Source organism: Mustela lutreola, chromosome 15, assembly GCF_030435805.1.
Source record: "Mustela lutreola isolate mMusLut2 chromosome 15, mMusLut2.pri, whole genome shotgun sequence".
NCBI classification, from domain to species: domain Eukaryota; kingdom Metazoa; phylum Chordata; class Mammalia; order Carnivora; family Mustelidae; genus Mustela; species Mustela lutreola.
The window spans coordinates 42,788,545-42,810,157 of NC_081304.1; the positions used below are offsets into that span (position 1 = coordinate 42,788,545).

At 35.9% G+C, this 21,613-nt stretch overlaps 1 protein-coding gene and 1 non-coding gene across 4 annotated transcripts in view; both read right to left on the reverse strand.

Annotated features, from left to right (window-relative positions):
- Nucleotides 1-162: 162 nt before the first annotated feature.
- NUFIP2 (nuclear FMR1 interacting protein 2) overlaps nucleotides 163-21,613 on the reverse strand; it is a 32,153-nt gene continuing 10,702 nt past the window's right edge. Inside the window, exons 3-5 of one of the 3 annotated variants that reach the window (XM_059147360.1) lie at nucleotides 15,872-16,068; nucleotides 11,615-11,647; nucleotides 163-8,708 (exon numbers count right to left, since the gene is read on the reverse strand). In XM_059147360.1, coding sequence (XP_059003343.1) covers nucleotides 8,694-8,708; nucleotides 11,615-11,647; nucleotides 15,872-16,068 — 245 coding nt within the window. In that variant the 3' untranslated portion in view covers nucleotides 163-8,693. Of the gene's footprint in view, nucleotides 8,709-11,614; nucleotides 11,648-15,871; nucleotides 16,069-21,613 lie in introns of those variants that run through there. The other 2 variants (XM_059147361.1, XM_059147362.1) reach the window with 2 other exon arrangements.
- Nucleotides 10,782-10,915, reverse strand: LOC131817127 (U4 spliceosomal RNA). Its single transcript, XR_009348341.1, has one exon. It is a non-coding gene; the product is annotated as a U4 spliceosomal RNA (small nuclear RNA).

Here is a 21,613-nt window from a genome sequence, read left to right on the forward strand (position 1 = left end):
CCTGTATGATTTGTCTTAATACAATGACATATGACCATGGTACACTTAAGATTTAATTTGTACATTTGACCCTTTGAAAAAGTATCATCATTATGTCTCACCATCTTACTTTTCAGATTTTTAAAAAACTTAAAGCACACAAAAGATAACACAAACACCTCAGAAACTTTAAAATTTTTTATTCAACAATGTACACTTAATTGTCTCTTAATTTGATCTACAAATTTCTCAAGGTTTTTTTCTGATAAAATAAGTAAATCTGGGTATGGATGTAGAGTGTTTGTAATTTATATTATTTTTAAAACACTGAACATGGAGTAAGACATCAATAAAGGAAGATCATCGTGTAACTGACGCTTCCTCAGAACCCAGGACATCAGAAACAGCTATGGCAAATACCTAAGCATTAGCAAAAGGGTAAATTTCTGGCCATTGTTCTTTTATCTAGAAAAGGCCTATCTTTCTGACTGGGCAAAACAAACACTGAAAAAAAAATTTTTTTTAATTGGGAGAGGGAAGGAAAAACATCCTCCAACATAATTGTAGTCCACTAATTATCCTTTCCGCAGATTAAGAAGAGGTAACACAACTCCTAAGTGCTGGTGCACACAAGACACAGAAATTACTTCACTCCTTCAACATGCTCTAAGACTAAACATAAGTGAACTATGACAGATGCTGAGGAATAGCCCCACCAGCCACGGCCATCTAAGATGATGCTACACTCCCTCATTTCTGCCTTTTAAGGCCAGGCACGATGGACTACATTACCAATCTTGACTAATAGATTTAGTTTTTGACTGTCACTTTCAGAAGGAAGGGTTTTGCTCTTTTCAAAGTCAACAACATACTTCAAGAGCACACTTGATGATAGAGAAGTAACCCTCCTTTCAACATAGGGAAAAAAAAGTACAAATCAGAAATATTTCTTTTATATGTAGGAGCATGGGGAAAATACCATTATCATCTTCTACTTATTTAGCCTCTTCTATAAAAGTTCTAAGGAGATTACAAAACAATCTTTTAAAAGATTTGACAAACCTGGCCAGTACATCTACACAATCGTTAAAAGTACACATCCATGTGAAGTAAAGCTATTTAGTACATGCAGACTGCAGCAGTTTAACCAAATTCGCCCAGTTTCTAAACGTTATTCTAATCAGCTTGGGCAATTTTTAAAAGATACACATTATCTTTAAAACAACCTGTGCTTTGATATTTAAACAGCTGAATGATTCTAATCTTAAGTCATTCATTCAGAAAAACCAAACATATATTAAAGCAATAAAGGGAAAATGGTTATCCTACCTTCAAACCAGGCTTAAGACACAGAATTGTCAAAGAACTCCATGTGGCAAAGGTCCTCCCCTCCTATTTGAGTTACCTCCCATTTCTATTTGATCAAATAAACCAAAGTTTCCATGAGGAAGTAAGAGCATCCAAAAGTTTGTAAAGCTGATAAAACTGCCCTGTTTCAAGAAAAGCCCTTTAGTAGATACAAGTCCAGCTCTCATTTAAACTGAAGGTTATTAAATTAGGTGCCAGTTTTCCGCTCTTCTAATTCTACTGATGAGCTAGCCCAGAACTATTACTTTGAGCCGCGTTTCTAATGATGGTAAAGCTAAGAACAGCAAGGTAATAAGGATAGGTCACTTTTGGTAATGACACACAAATTAAACTTTCAAAACATGTGCATAGCTTTATTCATCTAAGATCTAACCTTTTCATGGAGCTTCAGCAAAATTCGAGTGTGCAAAATGCATTTCTAAAACGTAATGCAAGCAAAGCTTTTCACATTTACACTGGCAGGAAATACAGAGAAACTAACAAGTCACATTAGGGAGAGTTCAGATCTTTTTTTTTTTTTTTTTTTTTTTTTAAAATGACAAGAATTGCACAGTTCATTATTTTGAGACAATTGTTGCAGACATATATACTTAAAATTTTCTAAGCCAAGGTGCTTTAACAATAAAAATTTTTAGTTGGAAAGAGCCAGTAACTTGGATAATAGCTCACAAAGAATTCCAAATTAAAGTGGACTCCGTTATCTCCCTAGATTTTGCAAACAATGCTTTTTGTAACACTTTTTTTTAATAACACTAAAGGAGACAGCAAGCTGAAACTTTTTTCAAAGCACACAAGAAATGGTGTCATCACATTACTTGAAGAAGGTGCTGAGGGGGTAGGGAACGGGAGTGAAGAATCCTTTTACTATTTCCCACTACAGAACAGCCACTAACAGATTAAGAACAAAAAAAGAAACAACAAAAAAAGTAAATTAAATCACTTCCCCAGTTTATAAAATAGTTCCAGTTTGTGACAAGATCTATAACTTTAAACAGAGAGCACCAGTTGGGCGATAGAATGAGCATTTCATACTGCATAAAAATTAGTGAGGTGGTTAAGAACCATCAACTATCTCAAGCATTACTACATGGCCTTTCCAAACTTTTTAAAATATACATGCAAGGCACATTGATATAAAAATAGATCTCTGGCCAACAAACATATTAAATAAGCAAATTAAAAATTTGGCTTGGTAATATTGGCAACATCAAAATATAACCAGATAGCTTTGGACCACTTATCTTTCTCATATTCCTCCACCCCATTTGGTGTTTTCTCCTCCATTATTTTGGGTTAAGTCTCCTTCAAGTTTGGGTATGTGCTTGAGAAATGACTTTTCCTCTTGTCAAGTAGCATTCCTACTCAAGTTATCTTTGCTAAGTAAAAACATACTAGGAGAAGCAGAATAGTTGAGTTTTGATTAATTTGATTACACTAAATCTGATTGGCTCTGGATGGCATTATTTCCCCTCTGTATACAAACAAAAACTCCCCAGCTTATATAGTAGACAATTGTTTTTCTTTCTACAAGATAAATCAGCAACAAACCAATGATACTTCCTTTAAACCGTTCTTCCCAAACCCTCTTTTTGAGGCAGAGAGAGGGAATAAGAGAAACAAAACTAAGATTTAAAAGATTTTCAGTAGTAGAAGACATTTTAAGGCCAAAAAGTGTAATACTAACAATTTTTATTTTCCTAAGTTATTGCCCTTCACAGGCCAATACCATAAATAGTTTATTTGTACTGATTCCCTCCTGAAGAAAAAATTTCAATTCATTCACTTTTGTTAGTGGCTGTGCTACAGGAAAGGTATTCAAAGCAACTTATAAAGGTATGGTATATAGTAATGTAAAAAGTGCATCACATTCTTGATTTTCAGTTTCTCATAGCAGCAGCAGGATTAATCCAAGACAGAAAACAGTTGTATTTTCACTCTAAGAAATGCAACAACTCCTAATGAAATGTATTCAAGATTATGAAAGGATCCTCCTCTAGAGAGGATAAATGAAATAGACTAATAATAGACAAACAGGGGCAAACTAAAGGCATTCACTCATATTTACATATTAAAACCATTTTTAACACCAAATCTTTACATCTAGCAAAAGAAATGTTTAAGAATAAAAGACATTACTAAAGCAGTATCCATTTTTTGGGAGCCTTTGTTTAGCACCTGAGGAAAAAAAAGGGTATATGGAAAGCTATGTAATTTACCTCAAGTTGGTTTCTTGGTCTGTATAAACTTTGATATACAATGAAAGTGAAAATAAACTGGAATATGTTTGTAGCTATTTTAGTAAGGCTATAGAAAAGGGATACTGCAGTATTATAAAATGGCTTTAGAACTCTGGACAAAAGCAAAATTTTATGGGTAAATAGGGAAGTCTGAATCAGCAATCCCAACACGTGAGGATGGCTGTTCCATAGGTTTCTTGCCCATAACTGCCATTTGACACTCCCAGTAATGCAAAAGCAACATACCATTCATGCTTCACTGGGTGTTTCTATTACCCAGACAACTTAAAATTCTATTTATTCTTATTGAGTGGCAAAACAGTGTGAAATTTAATTTAAAACTCAGTAAAGCAGTGCACTTGAGGGGAGCCAATGATTTATCATTCTTTAAACCAACCCAGGGTGGTCCTGGCTCTCACGTATCTGAAAAGATTTTTAAGTGTATTTAAAAAGAACATTTTAAGATACTCAAAGCATAAGCCCATCTTTCTCACCATAAAATAATCCTGGCGCTCTGCTGATTAATCACATTAATAAAAATAACATCAGTATTAAGAACTAATGATAACCTATGCATCTGCAAACTTGGAGCAGCTATTATACATATTTGTCCTCTGACCCTCCCTTTTAAACAAGTATCAATACTTTGGGGAGGAAAAGATGAGCAAATCTTACGCCTTTCAAAATGAAGCAGTTCAGTTCTGGATTATCAATGGACACTGCCAGTCAGAATCTAAGTCAACTAGTACAACATCGTCATGTAACAGACCTGATTATAAAAGCTGTCCCTAATATGTACCTGTTCTACTAGTCTATTTTGCAGTTAGCATAGGTACACAAGGATCATGTATCAAGGATATGGCCCAGTGGTGTAACTATACTCCTAATCCTTGGAAATGGGACTTTCAAACCTTTTTCTCTGAAAATAGCCTTGACAAAATGACTCCCTCCTTACTTAACAATTTAAAACAAGTCCTCTTCCAGTTTTCCTTGCCTGTGGCCATTGGATAGGACATCAAATTTCACACTAAATGGCTTTTTGCGTTTCAAAGTTTTCAAGATAAACCATTAGAGGCCTCCAGTTGGGTTAGCAACAAGACTAAACCAAGTATGAATCTACCACTGCTATGGTAATGTTTTGTGACGAAACACATTTTGTACTGTGGACAATACTCATAACTGAGGTTTGCAATATTTTCCCTAGAAACTGTTATTTGAAAAACCAATGCAGCACTTTTTTTCCTTTATAAAGTTTTTGCAAATTCTCAATGAGTAGATAAGCAGGTGATTAAGAACAACAGCAAAATTCTAAAATGGAGATACCATCTCCCGCCATTATTCGAAGAAAAAACAACTGGCATTAACAAATTCCTAATTATTGTCTATCCCCTCCCAGAAAGGAGGAGGCGGGGCTAACTACAGATGCTGTAAATATACTTTACGTCAAAGTTCATTACTAAGAAAGTCAGGAAAGGCTATGCAATTAACTTCAGTTCAGCAAAGTGGGGGTGAATAAAGAGAAAGATAAATACACCCTGTCTTTTGTGGGGAAGGGGAATTATTCTAGACATCTACAATAAGAGTGGTATGTGACACAGAAGCCTACAATCAAGACAGATTTAAAAAGAAATCTTCACCCATAATTAGTATCTTCATAGCTATTAAAAAAATAGGTCATGATTTCATTCTTAGTGCCATTTTTCAAATACTACCCTTTTAAGGATTAAAACCACCTGACTTTTATTCTGTGTAATGAAAACAAATGGCACAAAATAAATACAAGTTCATTCTCTGAATACTAATGTCTTACACACATTCATTTACTAATTTTACTATCTCCCTGTCCCTCACATACACACACACACACACACACTACATACACACACACACACACTCCTTTTTCAGTCTTTATAATGGAGGGATGTTAAAAATCCCCTCTAGACTGTATTTGGTTTATGCTACAGTACTAATACTCTGAGTTGAAGGAAAATTCTTTATACCAAACAATAACACATTAATGTTATTTAAATGTGCTAAATTAATCACAGCTGAAGTTTGTTTAGAAGCTTACACAAAAATAATCAGAAAACAGATCAACTCTTAAGATTTTTTTTAATAAGTGCTCTGTAAGGAATTGTGTGAGGACCTAAGGAGAAAGATTGCGGCAAGTGTTACCAAACAGCACAAAGGAGATTTGTCCCAAAGTCCTGCTTGTACCTAGGCAATTAAGTCCATTAACCCAATGCCCAAAAATACTGACTTAATATGATGGGGCACTAGGGTTCCCAGAAAGAGACATTCCTAACTATATACCTCTAACCATATAATTAAGGAAATTTCAGTGGAGAAAATCAAGGTGAAATGTTGCATTGTTTCATTCAGAAGTGAGACTCTCAAAAACCTTTGGACAAACAGATAAGGGATACATTCTTTTTGGCTTCTCTAAACATGGAGGCCTGAGGGCTATATGGAAGGGAAGTAGGAAAGCAACAAGAGATTATTCTAAAGGTATTTTTTTAAGCGTTGCTTCTCAATTAAAAAGCTCAATTCAGACAGGGGCTGGTGGTTTTTTTTTTTCTTTTCAAATATATATATTCATTCAACCTCTATGTCACAAACCCAGAAAGTTTCTTGTGAGTTGTGAGACAGAAGAGCTTTTAAATTCCAGGCAAGCAAAATGGACATTTAAAAAAGAAGGGGGGAGGTGCAGGGGGAATCTGGCCCTAAGGCGACAAGTGGTTACACAAGGCAATTGAACACACAGCAGAACTTTAAAACCTATAAAACAAACTGGAGCCTTTTGTCCTTTAATCAACCTTATTTCTTTTTTTTTTTAACTTTTTGAAAATTTTTATTTAAAAAAAAAAAAAACACAAAAACACAGACTTCTTTCACTTCAGTATGTGGTATGTTGCAATTTCCAGTTTGTTCAATGCTTTAAAGCTCAAGGATGCCTCTGCTTTCAATTGTACATGGGCCTGAAGCATCCTAGCTTTTGGCAAGCAGGCAGGAGACTCAACAAAAATCAAAATAGGAACAAGGCAGACTAAATGCAGGGCACATCTGTAAACATATTATACATTTGAAAATTACAATATCAGTAAAAGTGATACAGTTTACAGGTGAAATGAAACTATCTGGAACTGGCCTACCACAAGTTTCTGAACCTGGACTGATACAATAAGTTATTATATATATATATTATGTATAAAAAGTTTTGTTTACATCAAGTGGAATTGGCAATCCATGCTTATACTTTTAAAAATCTAAGCAGGGCAGAAATCCAGACTAAAGATATTTTCTCTACTCTATGTTGAGCCCAACAGCTTCTTTCACAAACTACTTGTTAAAAGTCTCAAATAATCAACAAAACAAGAAAACTCATCCATACTACAGTCGCTCAAAACTGGACATTTCTTAAGCAAAGGGTTTGAGCAAAAGTAGGTACCTTCTCCCCCAAAGGGATCCAGTCTACTTTTATTAGAAGACTACACCTCTCTATATAAATGCCCTGCTATTTTAACCTGTATTTGACATACATGGATATACTAATTTCTGTGTGTGTGTGTGTGTGTGTATGTGTGTGTGTGTAATGTGATGCTATGTCAGGCCAGAGAACTTGTTTTTATGCCACTAACATCACCCAATCTTAAATTGGACCCTTAGTTTCTGCACACACACAAAAAAATTTACTTCAGCATGCTATATACAAGCTGCAGTGCAACAGGATGGCAATGTGATGATAAGACAGGGCTAATGCTCTTCTCTGCCCAAAAGAAAATTTCCAGAATTTCACATTATTTTCCTTAAAAAACCCATTTTGCTCTAGTAATAAAATATATTTATTAAGATATAATTAGAAGCTAATAAGCTCAAAAGTATAGTTTGCATGAAAACACCTTCTATAGGCAGGGTTTATTACCTCCTCACTGGCTAAAAACATGAAAAGTTTTATAATTTTCATGGAAATTTTTCTTCCCCTTTTAGATATTTCTGAGAAATTAAAAGAGAATTTACAGAAAGGTACAGAAGTTTCTCTTTAGATGTTCAATGAAAAACAAGGAAAACAGTACATTTAGTGTTAGTGACAGAGAGCAAGTCTGGAGCACCTACAGTTGAAAAGCAGAATATATTTTTGCTCCCACTTACACAATTACATTAAAATATGGGCAAAGGAATATTTTCTCATATTAAATATCTAAAGCCAATTGTTTGCTCTGTAACTTTTCCTTAAATGACACTCATGGGTTCTTCACTTGTTGAAGTCCAATATGTAACCAAAGCCAAGTGAACTGTGTACCACCAACTATTCCAGAATTATAGAACTTCAATGCCCTCCCCTATTCCCACCCCACAAAAAATAAAAGGAAAAGAAAATATTTCCCCAACATCCCCATAGAAGCTGTTCAACTCCTGGCAAGACATGCAAATCATATTCGCTAAAAAAAAAAAAAAAAAAGAAAAGAAAAAAAGAAAAAAATACACCCCTGCAAACTTCAAGGCATTTTTATCCAGCATTCTCGCAGGGCTCAAAGTATAACCAAAAGATTAAGGGAGGAGTGGGGTAAAATGGTGAATCATTCTGGGTTCCCCGTGATTAGTGTATCACTTTAGTCACAGAACAAGATACAGAGATCTTTTAAGTGGATTTGCCTTTCCAGTGGGTCATTTGTTGCCCAAGTTGATGACAGCAGGAACTTTAGAACCACGCTTGTTAATAAGTCTGTATTCATTAATCACTTGCATTCACACTTAAAAACAAAAACTAACAGAAGAAAAAAACAAAAAAAAAAAAAACAAAAAACTATTCAGTACCGGAGATTAAATAACCTTGTGTAGTCTCTTGAAATAAATTTGATTCCTTAAGAAGTCTAATTACTTTCAGTTGCCTTTTTTTTTTTTTAAATAACTATATATATATATGTATATATATATATTTGTATATATTATCCTGTGATTCTACTTATGGTTCCTCTGCTGCGTTGAAGATCTAGGAGCATAAAAGCCTTGTGTCCCCCATGAACGGTGGCTCTAATGCTGCAGAAAGGTTACAAATAGGCAGTCTGGTCCTTCATTGATCTGGACTATCCATGGCTTCATTGTAAGTGATTATCCTTTTGGGATCTGGAGAGAAGGTTAAGAAATAGATACATAAATAAAAATAAGGTCTGATGAATGCCAAAAAGCCCACCCATATTCCAAATAGCCATCATCATTTTAGCTGCCTCCTTTTTTACGAAAACACAATTTAAAGACCACTTCTTTGGGCACCTGGGTGGCTCAGTCAGTTAAGTGTCCGACTCAATTCTGGCTCAGGTCATGATCTCAGGGTTAAGACTGAGCCCTGTTTTGGGCTCCACCTTGGGCTCTCTGCACTGGGTGTGGAGCCTGCTTAAAGTTCTCTCTCTTGTGGCACCTGGGTGGCTTGGTTAAGCGTCTGCCTTGGGCTCAGGTCATAATCCCAGGATCCTGGGATTGAGCCCTGCATTGGGCTCCCTGCTCAGGGGGAACTTGCTTCTCCCTCCATCTGCCTCTCCTCCTGTTTGTGCTCACTCTCTCTCACAAATAATAAATAAAATCTTACAAAAAAAAAAAGTCTCTTTCCCCCTCTGCCTCTTCCCCCCTCTTAAAAAAAAAAAAAAGAGATAATAATAAGAAAAAACTAAGACCGCTTCTTTGTATTGACACACATATGATCTACTTTTCCAGGACCCAATAGTTTGGCATCCCAAAGGATTTCTAGCAAGTGCCCTCTAGCCAGTGAGGGCTTCAATTCCTACAGATTAGAGAGGGGCTGAGTTCAGTTAAAAAGGATTTAAGTGGGGACGCCTGGGTGGCTCAGTGGGTTAAAGCCTCTGCCTTCAGCTCAGGTCATGGTCCCAGGGTCCTGGGATCCAGCCCCACATCTGCTCAGCTCAGTGGGGAGGATCCTGCTTCCCTTCCCCTCTCTGCCTGCTTGTGATCTGTCAAATAAATAAATAAATAAAATCTTAAAAAAATAAATAAATAAAAAGGATTTATGTGTTTCTCCCAATTATAAAAGCTTAAATCGTTCATAATCCAATACTAAAATAAACACTTGGATTCATTTATTATTATTTTTAAAGATTTTACTGATTTATGACCGAGAGAGGGAACACAAGCAGAAGGAATGGGAGAGGGAGAGGAGCAGGCTTCCCGCTGAGCAGGGAGCCTAATGCAGGGCTCAATCCGAGGACCCTGGGATCAGGACCTGAGCCAAAAGCAGATGCTTAATGACTGAGCCACCCAGCCGTCCCAGATTTATTAACTTTTGTTCTCAGTGAAATGAAGTCAAAATTAACTTTAACCAATATGGACTGTCTAATAAGGAACTGTTTGAGGCACATCTAACACCAAAAATTTCCAGTTAAGATTGGAAAACTATCAATTCAGTCCTAATTATGACTTCTTTCTTCCTCCAAATTTCCCATAGCACCCCCAGTCTTTATTCTTTGCAATGTGCATAAGCTGAGATTCAGGTGCTATTCTAAATTCTAATTATTTAGCTGTATGCTCCCCCTCTACTAGAGAGGCATTAATTTTATTACATACCATTTCCCCTATCTAAGAACTTTTAAAAGTAATACATGCTTTTAATACAAAATAGGAAACCAGTAAAATTTGTCACCTAATGGAAAAGTATAAAGACCTAAATATAACTTTAAAGATCTCAAGCTCACCTGAGCCTAATAGTCAATCTAATTTAGTGCAGAGATAAAATCCCTTCTAGGATTGTAATAGCCATCCCCTAGCAACCTGCCATGAAGATAATGCTAGCTCTTAATAAGTAATAGCCATTTTACAGTAAATACAGGAAGTCTAATTTTGCAGAGTATATTTTCTAGTCTAACTTTTTCTCGTTTGCCTTTGAATAAAAAGGGACACAGAAAGCAACTCAAAATAATTCAGGAGCTTGCTAGTTATCTTCACAGCTGTGTTAGACAAGTAAAACCTGACCTAAGTATGAGAGAGATGGGAGGAGGAGCAATCCTTGGAAATCAAGGAAACCTACCTTTTTTCCTTTTTTTTTAAAAGATTTTTATTTTAAGTTATCTCTATACCCAACGTGGGGCTCTAATTCACACCCCTGAGATCAAGAGCCCCATGCTCTTCCAACTGAGCTAGCCACGTGCCCCCAAGGAAATGTACATTTAATCTTGCCACCTTCTAGCTTACACAGTGACCTTTCTCACTTATATTAGCTAGCAAAGTGGATGGGAAATGGATGAAATTCAGTTACAGGGTTCTATTAGCAATAATCGCGCCTCGGATAAACCTCATTGGCTACGATACTGCCACTGCGCAAAGCTAGTTACAGGGTTCTAAAAGCCCAAATCTATTAGTGACTAGGTCTCCAGACTGAAACTTACCTTATTTCAGGTATTCCACAGCTACCACATTTTAACATATTTAGGAAAGCACACAATTAGGATAACCCAATTTGATTTTTTTTGAAAATTCCAAACAATCCAGATGTGGATTATTCAGTTCCTTTGCCTTCCTGCTATTCACATCTTATACAGGTGGTTCATGAAGGAAGCTACTTTGCTGTTCTTTAGATTTTTAACCATCTACTATTTCAGAGAATATACAGCCCAAATAAGGCTTCTAAAACAGCCAGTATTTTTCTGAACTATGAACTTCAGTTCTTAGAACACCACTTGTCTACCACACAAATACAGATAAAGACTGGCTATAAGTGGAAACACTTACTCATGTTGGTTTCCTACATTAAAAATATTTATGTTGTCTTACTTTCATAATCAGAGGGGGCAAAAATTCATGTTCTTCACCTAGCAGGTGAAGAGTATTTTCATATACTCTTTTCTTTTACAGTGTTATCCCATGTTTAGCAATCCTGGTATGGTAGCAAATGTATTTTAATTGCAGTTATTAAATAATTCAAAATGTAAAGCCTATTTCCTTGGTGGGTCACTGTTTATGTTATTCCTACCCAAATTGCTGTAAGTCATTAGTACTAACATTTTAGGTAACCTAACCATTCTTACCTTGCTTCTGCAAATTCCAAACAGATTCCATTTCTGCAAAGAAAAAAAAAAAACAAACCCACAACATTATTTTATACACTAAGTTTTGTAGAGCAAAGCTTAAAGCTATAATTTTCACTTTAAACCTAAAAAACCTAGACTGGGCTAGAGGTAGGGTTGAAATGGCATAGTTCTACTAAATAGACAACACATTCTTATTTTCTTGGAATTCTCATGAAGTGTCTTTCAGATTGCCTTAAGTTGATAATATAAAGTGAATTATAGGGGCGCCTGGACAGCTCAGTTAGTTAAGTGCCGGACTTCAGCTCAGGCATGATCCCAGGGTTTCGGATCAAGCCCTGCTTCAGGCTCTCTGCTCAGCAGGGAGCCTGCTTCTCCCTCTCGGTTTGTGCTCTCTTTTTGTCAAATAAATAAAATCTTAGAAAAAAAAAGTGAATTACTGACTGAAATTAAACTACCAAGAGAGCAATTCTATCTATACAAATAGTGAAGATATGCTGAAGCATGACATAAAGTGGCACTTTTTGTAACAGCTCACTGTTATTTAAAAAATGAAGTATTTTTTGGCAATCCATCATAACCTAATGGTACCCAAAAGTCTTCTGAATAAAGCCCTCAAATTTGATTAAACATGATGCTTAACAGGCCTTATTAAAATTTTACTTAACTCTTTGCTGTAGGGAAGTGATTGTGTTCTTCAAACCACACCTACTCTTATTTTTAATCCATAAGGTCAAAATGCCAATCCATACCCATTTATTAGTAAACAAATCCTCATCTGCTCTAATTCCACTGAAATGTGATCACAACATGCTTACTTTGATAACTTAGTGAAGAAAATATGCAAATGACCAAACTAGAGTGACATACAGAGAAAAATTCTATCTGAAAGCATTCCAGAAAGCTTCACAGAGGGCTTTTATTTGAAGGTTTGATGAGTAAGACAATAGATGACTACTGTATCACAAGAACCAAAGAACAGGAAAATAGAAATTACAGTATCTTGAAAGGAAATATTCTATTCGGCTTACAATGTAAACAAAGACTACAGAGTAACAGGAATGAACCTAACTATGACTATGGAATAAGTGTTCTTCCCATGGCCATACAACTGTTAATCTGAAGACAAAAAGGAGATTTTCTTCTGTATAACTGGATTTTGTGTAATTGTATTCCATACAATTTATCAGTGGCCAAATATAGTTAAAGAAAAATAAAACAGGAGCTCAGTAAGATAGAATATATCTGGACATGGGTCATAGTAAGGTACAACATAATCTCTCTCCAGGGCTAAAAGTGTATAAATCTCAAATTATTATTTTTTTGTTTTATGTTTATGGATAGAGGCAGAGAAGGGTAGATCACAGTCGTCCTGCTCCCCTCTATCCCTCATCAAATTCACTCTTAAGTTTTGAAAATTTGTCAGAATTTTATGTTTGGAAAAATAGGTTAATTATTCAAACTAATTATACAGATAACACTGCATTCAAGGTATCACAATAAATGCCCAATTAGGGGTGCCTGGGTGGCTCAGTGGGTTAAAACCTCTGCCTTCAGCTCAGGTCATGATCTCAGGGTCCTGGGATCGGAGCCTGCTTTTCCCTCTTTCTCTGCCTGCTTCATTGCTTACTTGTGATCTCTGTCAAATAAATAAATAAAATCTTTAAAAAAATAAATGCCTGATTAAACAAAACCTGGGAAGTAATACACTAGTTATCACTTGGTCCAAGAGCATAGAAGGACGCTATGGGCTTTCAATCACTGGACAGGGGCACCTGGGTGGTTCAGTTGGTTAAGCGTCTTCCTTGGGCTAAGGTCATGATCTCAAGTTTTGAGATCAAGCCTCTGCCACTGGGGTCCCTGCTCAGTGGAGAGTCTGCTTCTCCCTCACCCCCGCCCCTCCCCTTGCTTATGCTCACTTTCGCTGTCAAATAAATAATATTAAAAAAAAAAAATCACTAGACAGATACCCATCCAAAGATTGGCAAGAAAACCCCCATCTCCTAGGTCTAAGGGGAGAGAATTGTGATCAATTTAATCTGGAAAAAAGAAGATAAAGCAGGAAGGTTATTCTAGTCATGACACTCGTATCTATCTCTCTAATTTCTATTAGTTTCAGATAATTAGGAATAGTTGAAATGGTCTTTAGAGCCGTTATCCTAAACATTTCTGTACTTCAGAATGGCTTATTTTAAGAAGTCCAAAGATCAGCCTTTCCTTGGTTGACCTGACTTCAAAAACATTAATCCAACACAAATATTTTTTCTTTTAGTCAAAGTACAGAAATCCATTTTCCAACAAATAAATTCCTGAGTTCTGTATGTATTGATTACTCAGTGCTCACTACTGTTAAGTCTGTTTAATGTAAAGATAAATGTGTATTTAGTTATATTATGTTGAAAAAACCGAAACTTTCCCTTTTGACCCACCTATGCTTTAACATTTCCTTTTCTCCTCCCCCATCACGAACCTCAACCTGCCTCTTACCCTGCCATCATTTTTTGGTGCAGGAGATGGGGAGGGACTACACTCAAGAGTCCAGAGAAGTACTTCAGTACTTTTAAATTTTAAAGACAAAATACAACTGTTTGAAACCACCCAAGCTCTTTAGTGGATTGAAATCATTTCCTTAGCTTAGTCCTGATTCAGTTTTAGGTTTTAAACATAGATTTTACATGACTTCTGGTAAGAAAGTCTTATTACACTGAAATACGGGCTCTGGAGCAGTGAATTTGATTATGCTTTTTGAGGAAGGTAAAGGGATGTATGACCTAGCTAAAAAATTAGCCATGGCCAACCAAGCTTGTAGCAAGAAATAAATCAACGTTATCTGAAATGCTGAACGAGAAATTAATGCAACTCTCCTTCTAGTTATTTAATATTAAATACTTCTATAACTAGTAGCAACTTGATGTCCTTGATTAGAATTTTAAGTTTCTATGGAACTTAACTGAAGATTAGAAAGAAGGGACTAAATCAAATATTGTTTGCATGATTAACAAGAACCTAGTAATAGAGAATATATAGGAAAAGAAAAAATTGTATTTTTGACCTTTTTGAAGTTACAAAACTCCCCATGCAGATTCTAAATACAAAACCAGTGTTTTAACTACCATAAGAGAAGCGGAACAAAGTAAGGCACATTCAACTATACAGTGTCGTAACACAGTCTACTTCTAATACTGCCCTCATCATCTCCCCCAAAATCTTTTACTTCCCAGTTCTTTTTAAAGTTGGATCCCAGCACCCAATTATGCAAATAGTTATTGAGAAATGGCCATAGGAAGTCATGGTTTCTGCTTTGAAAATATACCAAAGTAGGTGATTTTGTTAAAATTCTGCAATTAAGACTGCCACCATCCAAATGTTAAATTTTATCATATAAAATTTTTCAAATATTTAGTTACACAACCTCATCAGGAAAGAAAATTTAATATTCAATTCAATTTTCTAAAGCAGACTACACTTCTACTTCCTACATAGCTCCCTATAACAATGCTCCCTGTAGTAGATGTCCAATAACTTAGAAGTTCTAAATTTCAAATAGTAGTTTAAAAACTACTATTTAGGGTTTAGGGATATAGATGTGAAACCAGAAAGGCTCTAGCTCCGTGAGCTTAGTAGAAGAAACAGCTTTTCTAGATAGAAGTATCAACATGCAAACAAACCTGGGTCATATTCAAGTAGGAGGTATGCTAAAGCAGGGGTCAGCAAACTTGATTTCTACCCATTGCCTGTTTTTGCAAGTCAAGTTTTCTTAAAACAGAGTCACACTCATTTTATATATTAGCCATGGCTGTTTTTGTTTACAAGACAGAATCAAGTAACTAGAATTGCAAGGAGAGACCGACCCCTATTCTGCTACTCAGGGGATAGCACAAAAGCACATACAAAGGAAAATTTCCTATTTAAACCATACAGCTGAAGGGAAGCCACTGAAAATATCTGAGATTATCATACTAAATTATCAGTAATAATTGAGGTAACTGCAGAGTATGGGTGAAGTGATAGCACAGTCATCCCCCTTACGGAGAGAGGTTCCAAGACCCTTCCCCCAACAACAGCGGATGCCTAAAACTGCAAATAGTACCAAACCCTACATATACTATGTTTTCCCCTATACATACATGTCTATGATAAAGTTTAATTTATAAATTAGGCACAGTAAAAGATTAACAATAAAACAATAAAAGACACACTGTAAATAAGTTATGTTGAGTGTGCTCTCTCTCAAGTGTCTTACTGTACTGTACTTACCATTTTTCTTGTGATGATCTGAGATGAATAGATGCCTAGTGATGAGATGAAGTGAGATGAATGACAATGGGCATTGTGACGTAGCATTAGGCTACTACTGACCTTCTGACGATTCAGAAGGATCATCTGCTTCCAGACCACAGTGACCGTGGGGAACTGAAACCGCGGAAAGCAAAACCACGGATAAGGTGGGACTACTGTACAGAAAAAGAGCCCAGTAAATGTTACTGCAAAAGTGAAGAAATTAGGACAGTTGTATTAGAGATAGAAAGGAAAAAAATGGGTATTTTAGAGACAGGATCCATATAACCTAATCATCAAGGTTTGGAAAAAAATGAATTCAGTGTTATATACAAAGACTAGAGTGATGATGTTGAATATATGTGGTTTGAACTCAGAGTAAAAGCAGTTGAAGTTTTGAGCTTAATACACAGTGACAGAATTGGATGAGATTATTCAGAGGAGTTTGAGTAGCATGAAAGGGAGACTGAAAGAACACCAACATTTGAGAAAAAAGGAGAATGATACCAGGCAGGTTATGCTGAAGATGTAAAAAGGAGGAAAGTGAGTAGTTATGGAAATGCAAATTAGAGAATTTAGGGAGGGAGTGTTCAACTACGGCAATTCTTATTCAAAGTTAAGACTGTTAACTTTCTAGTCACTCTCTTTTTCCCTTAGCTAGATGTCACTGCCTTGTTCAAGCAGTGGTACCTTATGAACACTTCTGCCGTGTAATCTTTTTTTAAGAGGCTTCTCTCACCCTTAATCGGGTCTCACTTTCTATCTTCTACACCATGGCTATCATTCTCTCCCTCTAAAAATATAAATCTGAAAGGGACCAAAACATTTCAATGGATTCTCACGGTCTACAGAGACTAGATCTGTTCACTTGTATAAAATTTCCAGCATTTGACACAGCTGTACATCAATAAATAAACTGGACAACTAAATTAAAGATTTTTAAACTTGTATCACTCACTTTCCTTGAATCACTCTGAATGACTAGCATGTTCAAATATTATTTCATTTCCTCCACCTAAAAAAGTTATGACTTTCCTTGTACAATAAATAAACCAATTTCCACTTCTTTTTAAAACCTGACTAGCCTTCTCTGACCCTCCCACCCCCCTTAGGAGTTTCTCTATGTTCCACACACATTTTATGTATTTTTCTACAGAGCATTGACACTAGTCATGTACTTCCTTCCATGTATGGTTCCCTATTAGACTGAATTCCTTAAAGACATAAATACTCTCTTTTCATCTACTTATCACAATTGCTTCTCACAGAGCTTGGTGCTATATGTAAATATTTGAACAAAATACTACTCATAAATCAGTCAGGAAGCAAAAATATAACAAAGTAGTATTACGTCCATTGAAATCGATATTCAACCATTTTCAACTTACAAAAACAGCAACTACATACGGTCCAACAAAAAAATTCTGCATTTAATTCTCCGAAGAAAAAGACTAAAGCTAAGGTTAAAGGTTAAACTTGATACCTTTTTTTTTTAAACTTTTAAAATTGAATGATACTATTGTCCCCGTTTAATATTAACATTTAAGGGGCTCCTGGGTGGCTGTTGGTTAAGCATCTGAATCTTGGTTTGCGTTTAGGTCATGATCTCAGGGTGGTGAGATCAAGTCCCACACTGGGCTCTGTGCTGGGCTAAGAGCCTGCTTAAGATTCTTTCTCTCTCTGGCCTTCCCCATCTTCCCTGCCCTCACACACTTCCTCTCTTTACAAAAATAATAATAATAATAACAATAACAACAACAATAATAAACAATCCTAAAAAATGTTCTGAAAACATTTAAACTTCTTAAAGATTTATTTATCTGAGAGAGCAAACGAGCAAGCATAAGCAGGGGAGGAGGGTTGGAGAGGGACAAGCAGGCTCCCCAACGAGCAGGAAGCCTGATGTGGGGCTTGATCGCAGGACCCTGGGATCATGACCTGAGCTGAAGGCAGACACTTAACCAACTGAGCCACCCATGCACCCCCAAAATATTTAAACATTTTAAAAAGCACATGTCTCAGGGCATGTGGCTGGGTGGCTCTGGATGGCCCAGTCAGTTGGGCGGCCAATTCCTGATTCTGGCTTTGGTCATGATCTCAGGGTCATGGGATTGAGCCCTGTGTCCAGCTCTGTGCTGACAGTCTCCTTGAGATTCTGTCTCCCTTTCCCTTTGCCCCTACTCAAGCACACACTCTATCTAAATATTAAGTTTTTAAAGTCTAAAAACCAAAATAAAAAGCATGTCTCCCCACCAAAAAAGGAAGTCAGTCAAATACAAGGCTAAAAAAGAGGACTGCCACAATTGAGAACCTCCCCCAGGTCAATTTACCACTTGATGCTTCACCCTGTTTTGCTATTCTGATTTCCTTCCTCAACCACTCCATAGTACCTCCCTATTCTTTTGCAAAGACGACTGTCAGAATCTTCTCCCCACCCTTTCCTTTTCCATTTTTGATTATACCAGAGAATTAAAAATTTATCTTTGTTTAAAAAATGTTAGGGGCATCTGCCTGTCTCAGTTGGTGGAGTGCATGACTCTTGGTCTGGGGTTGCGAGTTCTAGCCCCATGCTGGAGGTAAAGATTACTTAAAAAAAAATTTTTTTAAAGTAACCTCTACACCCTAATGTGCAGCTCAAACTCACAAGCCCTAGACTGACTGAAGTAGTAAGAAGTCATCACCTTTTCAGGAGATACTTAAAACTCTTCATTGGATCAATTTCAATCTTATATTCCCAATTTGGAGTTACACCAAACCAGACTAAATAGAACTGTCTGGACCACCTCTAAATATATACATTAGAAACTTGGAATATATACATTATTATGTCTATACATACATATGTGTATATTATTATATATACATATTATATTATTATTATATATATACACATAGTATATTATACATATATATGTATATATTATGTCTAAATATATACATTAGAAACTTTTGAGTTCTGGTTCATTTCTACTTCTATGCTTATTCTAATCCAGTTTACTCTGAAGGTAAAATATCAAATTCAAGTTGCTTGGCATAATGAAACTGCTATTACTAAGATAGTAATAGACAATTTCTGCTTTTATAGCATGGGTGGTTCTTTCCTCACTTTCAGGAGGTAAGCTAATAAAATCTGGGAGTTAAATTTTACCTTCTATAAATTCTTTACAAGTTACCTTTCAGACTAATACCAAAGTAAATTCATTACTATTGCACTCATAAAAGCAGACTTAATGAAAAATCAAGCAGCTTAATACAGATGCTAAAATGGTAAGTCACTAGGAAAAAAAAGATCTCACAATCACGTTAAATTGTTACAAACATTCTTTTATGTCCCATATTATAGAGGGGGACAAAAGGATCCTTCCCCATTCTAAGAAATTCAACTAGGGCTGAAACCAAATTCAAATCTTTAGGCACCTGTAGTTAAGATTATGAGAAAGACAGCTGTGATGCTATAAGCAATCACGAAACAGTAATAGTAAAATGCAGTAAAGGTGAAAATACTTGTTCAACATTGTGTTTAAGAAAGAAAATTTAGTATTCAGATGCTTCTGTAAACAAAAGTCCTCTTTCCCCCTTTGATGGATTAACCCATAACTTGTCTCCTGCCTCCTCCTACCCTGTAGAACAACTTCCTCACTCCCAAACCTAAAATCCCCTTTTTAAACTAAGTATTTATCTTCAGATAAGCAAAACATCCATATGACTACAAATACAAATGGGAAAATCTCATTACTCCTCTGCCTAGACTATTCTAAGAGCTCATTAGAAAAATGCCTTCCAATCTGCCTTACAAATTGGTGCCACATTAATCTACCTGAATGCAGGTCTATAATACCAACTCAGTTTTTCAAGCTCTTCAGTAAAATAAAACAAAGGCCGATGTACTATTTTATAAATTTAGAAGCACAGACTTAAGAACAACAAATGATTTTTTTCAAGTACACAGAAATTAGGAACATTTTGGCATTCATCCGTCTCCCGTGCAGTTTAAGTCACTTCCATTCCACAAGCCCATCTCCCTGATACTCAGTGGCTTCCCACCTGCCTCCAGACCGACCTAATGATCTGGCATCAACTTATCTTCTTTCTCTTTATGTCCCCTCACCATAACCAAAGCAGAACCCTTTCACTGTTTACATTTACTCAGAATTCTCCAACTTATCTATTCTTTATTTTCCTCTTATCTGCATTTCCATAAGTCACAAAATCTTCCCCCGTCCATCAAAACTCTTATTAAACGTCCATCAAAACTCTTATTAAACGCTGCTGCCTCCATGAAAACATACCCTGCCTTTACTCTTCCCACCTTTACTCCATTAAAAATTCTCCTTCCACTGAAGTCTTCTATTTATATCTGAATACACTTAAAATCTTGCCTGATAAACTTGTGTACTTTTGCCTCTCCTTAAGCTCTACAAAGAAAAAGACTCAATCTTGCAAAATCTTCCATAACTAAGTGAAGTACTTTGCCTATAAGTACATAATAAGTGAAAGGAAAACACACACACACACAATTACTGCACAACTGTGTCAGAGAAAAGAAAAAAAGGATTAAGCTGAAGAAAGCTCTCTAGATTTCGAGTTCTCAATCCCAGCAGGCAGTGAGAACCACCTAGTAAGTTAAAATACATTTTAATTCCAAGGTGTAGGCCAGATCTAGTGAATTCAAATCATTTATGCCAATAACCTATAAGTAACAGAGAAACAAATTTTTAAAGTTTTATACTGTAGCGCCTGGTGTCCCCTCAAGTATATTTTATACTAGATAACTGCCATGCTGACTCACTTCAACCATCAAGAATTACACCTTATTTTATTCATCTCCCCTTCCATCTCTACATGCTGGATAAAATTTACCATATCAAATTATTTTTTCATGAATACTACAAAAATACAAGCATTCTGAATGCTTGATAACCTTCAGCACAGTTTTAGGCAAGATATATCAACCCGGTTTAAACACTGACCAAACACACAACTCACATCAACCTACCTTATTTCAACAGATTTGGCTTCAAATGACTTTTCTGAGTCAAATAACTTCAAATGACCATTTCAAAATCAAAGATTCACCTCAAAAAGTTAGGGTCTACTAAATGCTTTAAAGGAGGCAACAGCTGTCTGTCCAGTACGTGCATTAAAATCTATCACTCTAACACAATGGAAGTATCAATGAGCAAAATGTTAGGTACCTGGAATTTGCTCTTGACAGTCCTACCAAAGAAACTCTGAAGGTAGATAGGTTAAATAAGAATGACTAAGCTTTTTAAATGTTCAGGCTGGACGATGGGTACTTTGGGGTTCATTATAGTTTCCACTTTTGAATATAAATTTTTTCATGGCCAATTTAAAAAGGTAACACTTTAAAGTTCACCCCTTAAGTGCCACTTGAGAAAAATAGAAAACAGGACCCATGTCTCACCATACATATTAATACTACTATGTAATGGTACAATATTCCTCCAGATAATATAAAGATTAACCCTCCTGTTTCTTAAGGAAAAGTTAATAGCATAACATGTATCATAAGCTAAAAGAAAAATCCCAAGAGTTATAATTCCCACCAATCCCTTTTTTATGCCTCATGTATCTATCTTTATTTCATATCCTCAAATGTACTGAACATACTTCCAAGGCTGCAAGTAATTAATGTTTAATCTAAAAAATGCACCATTCCTACTGAACTTACTAAGCACCCTCTTACCTACTATTTCCAAA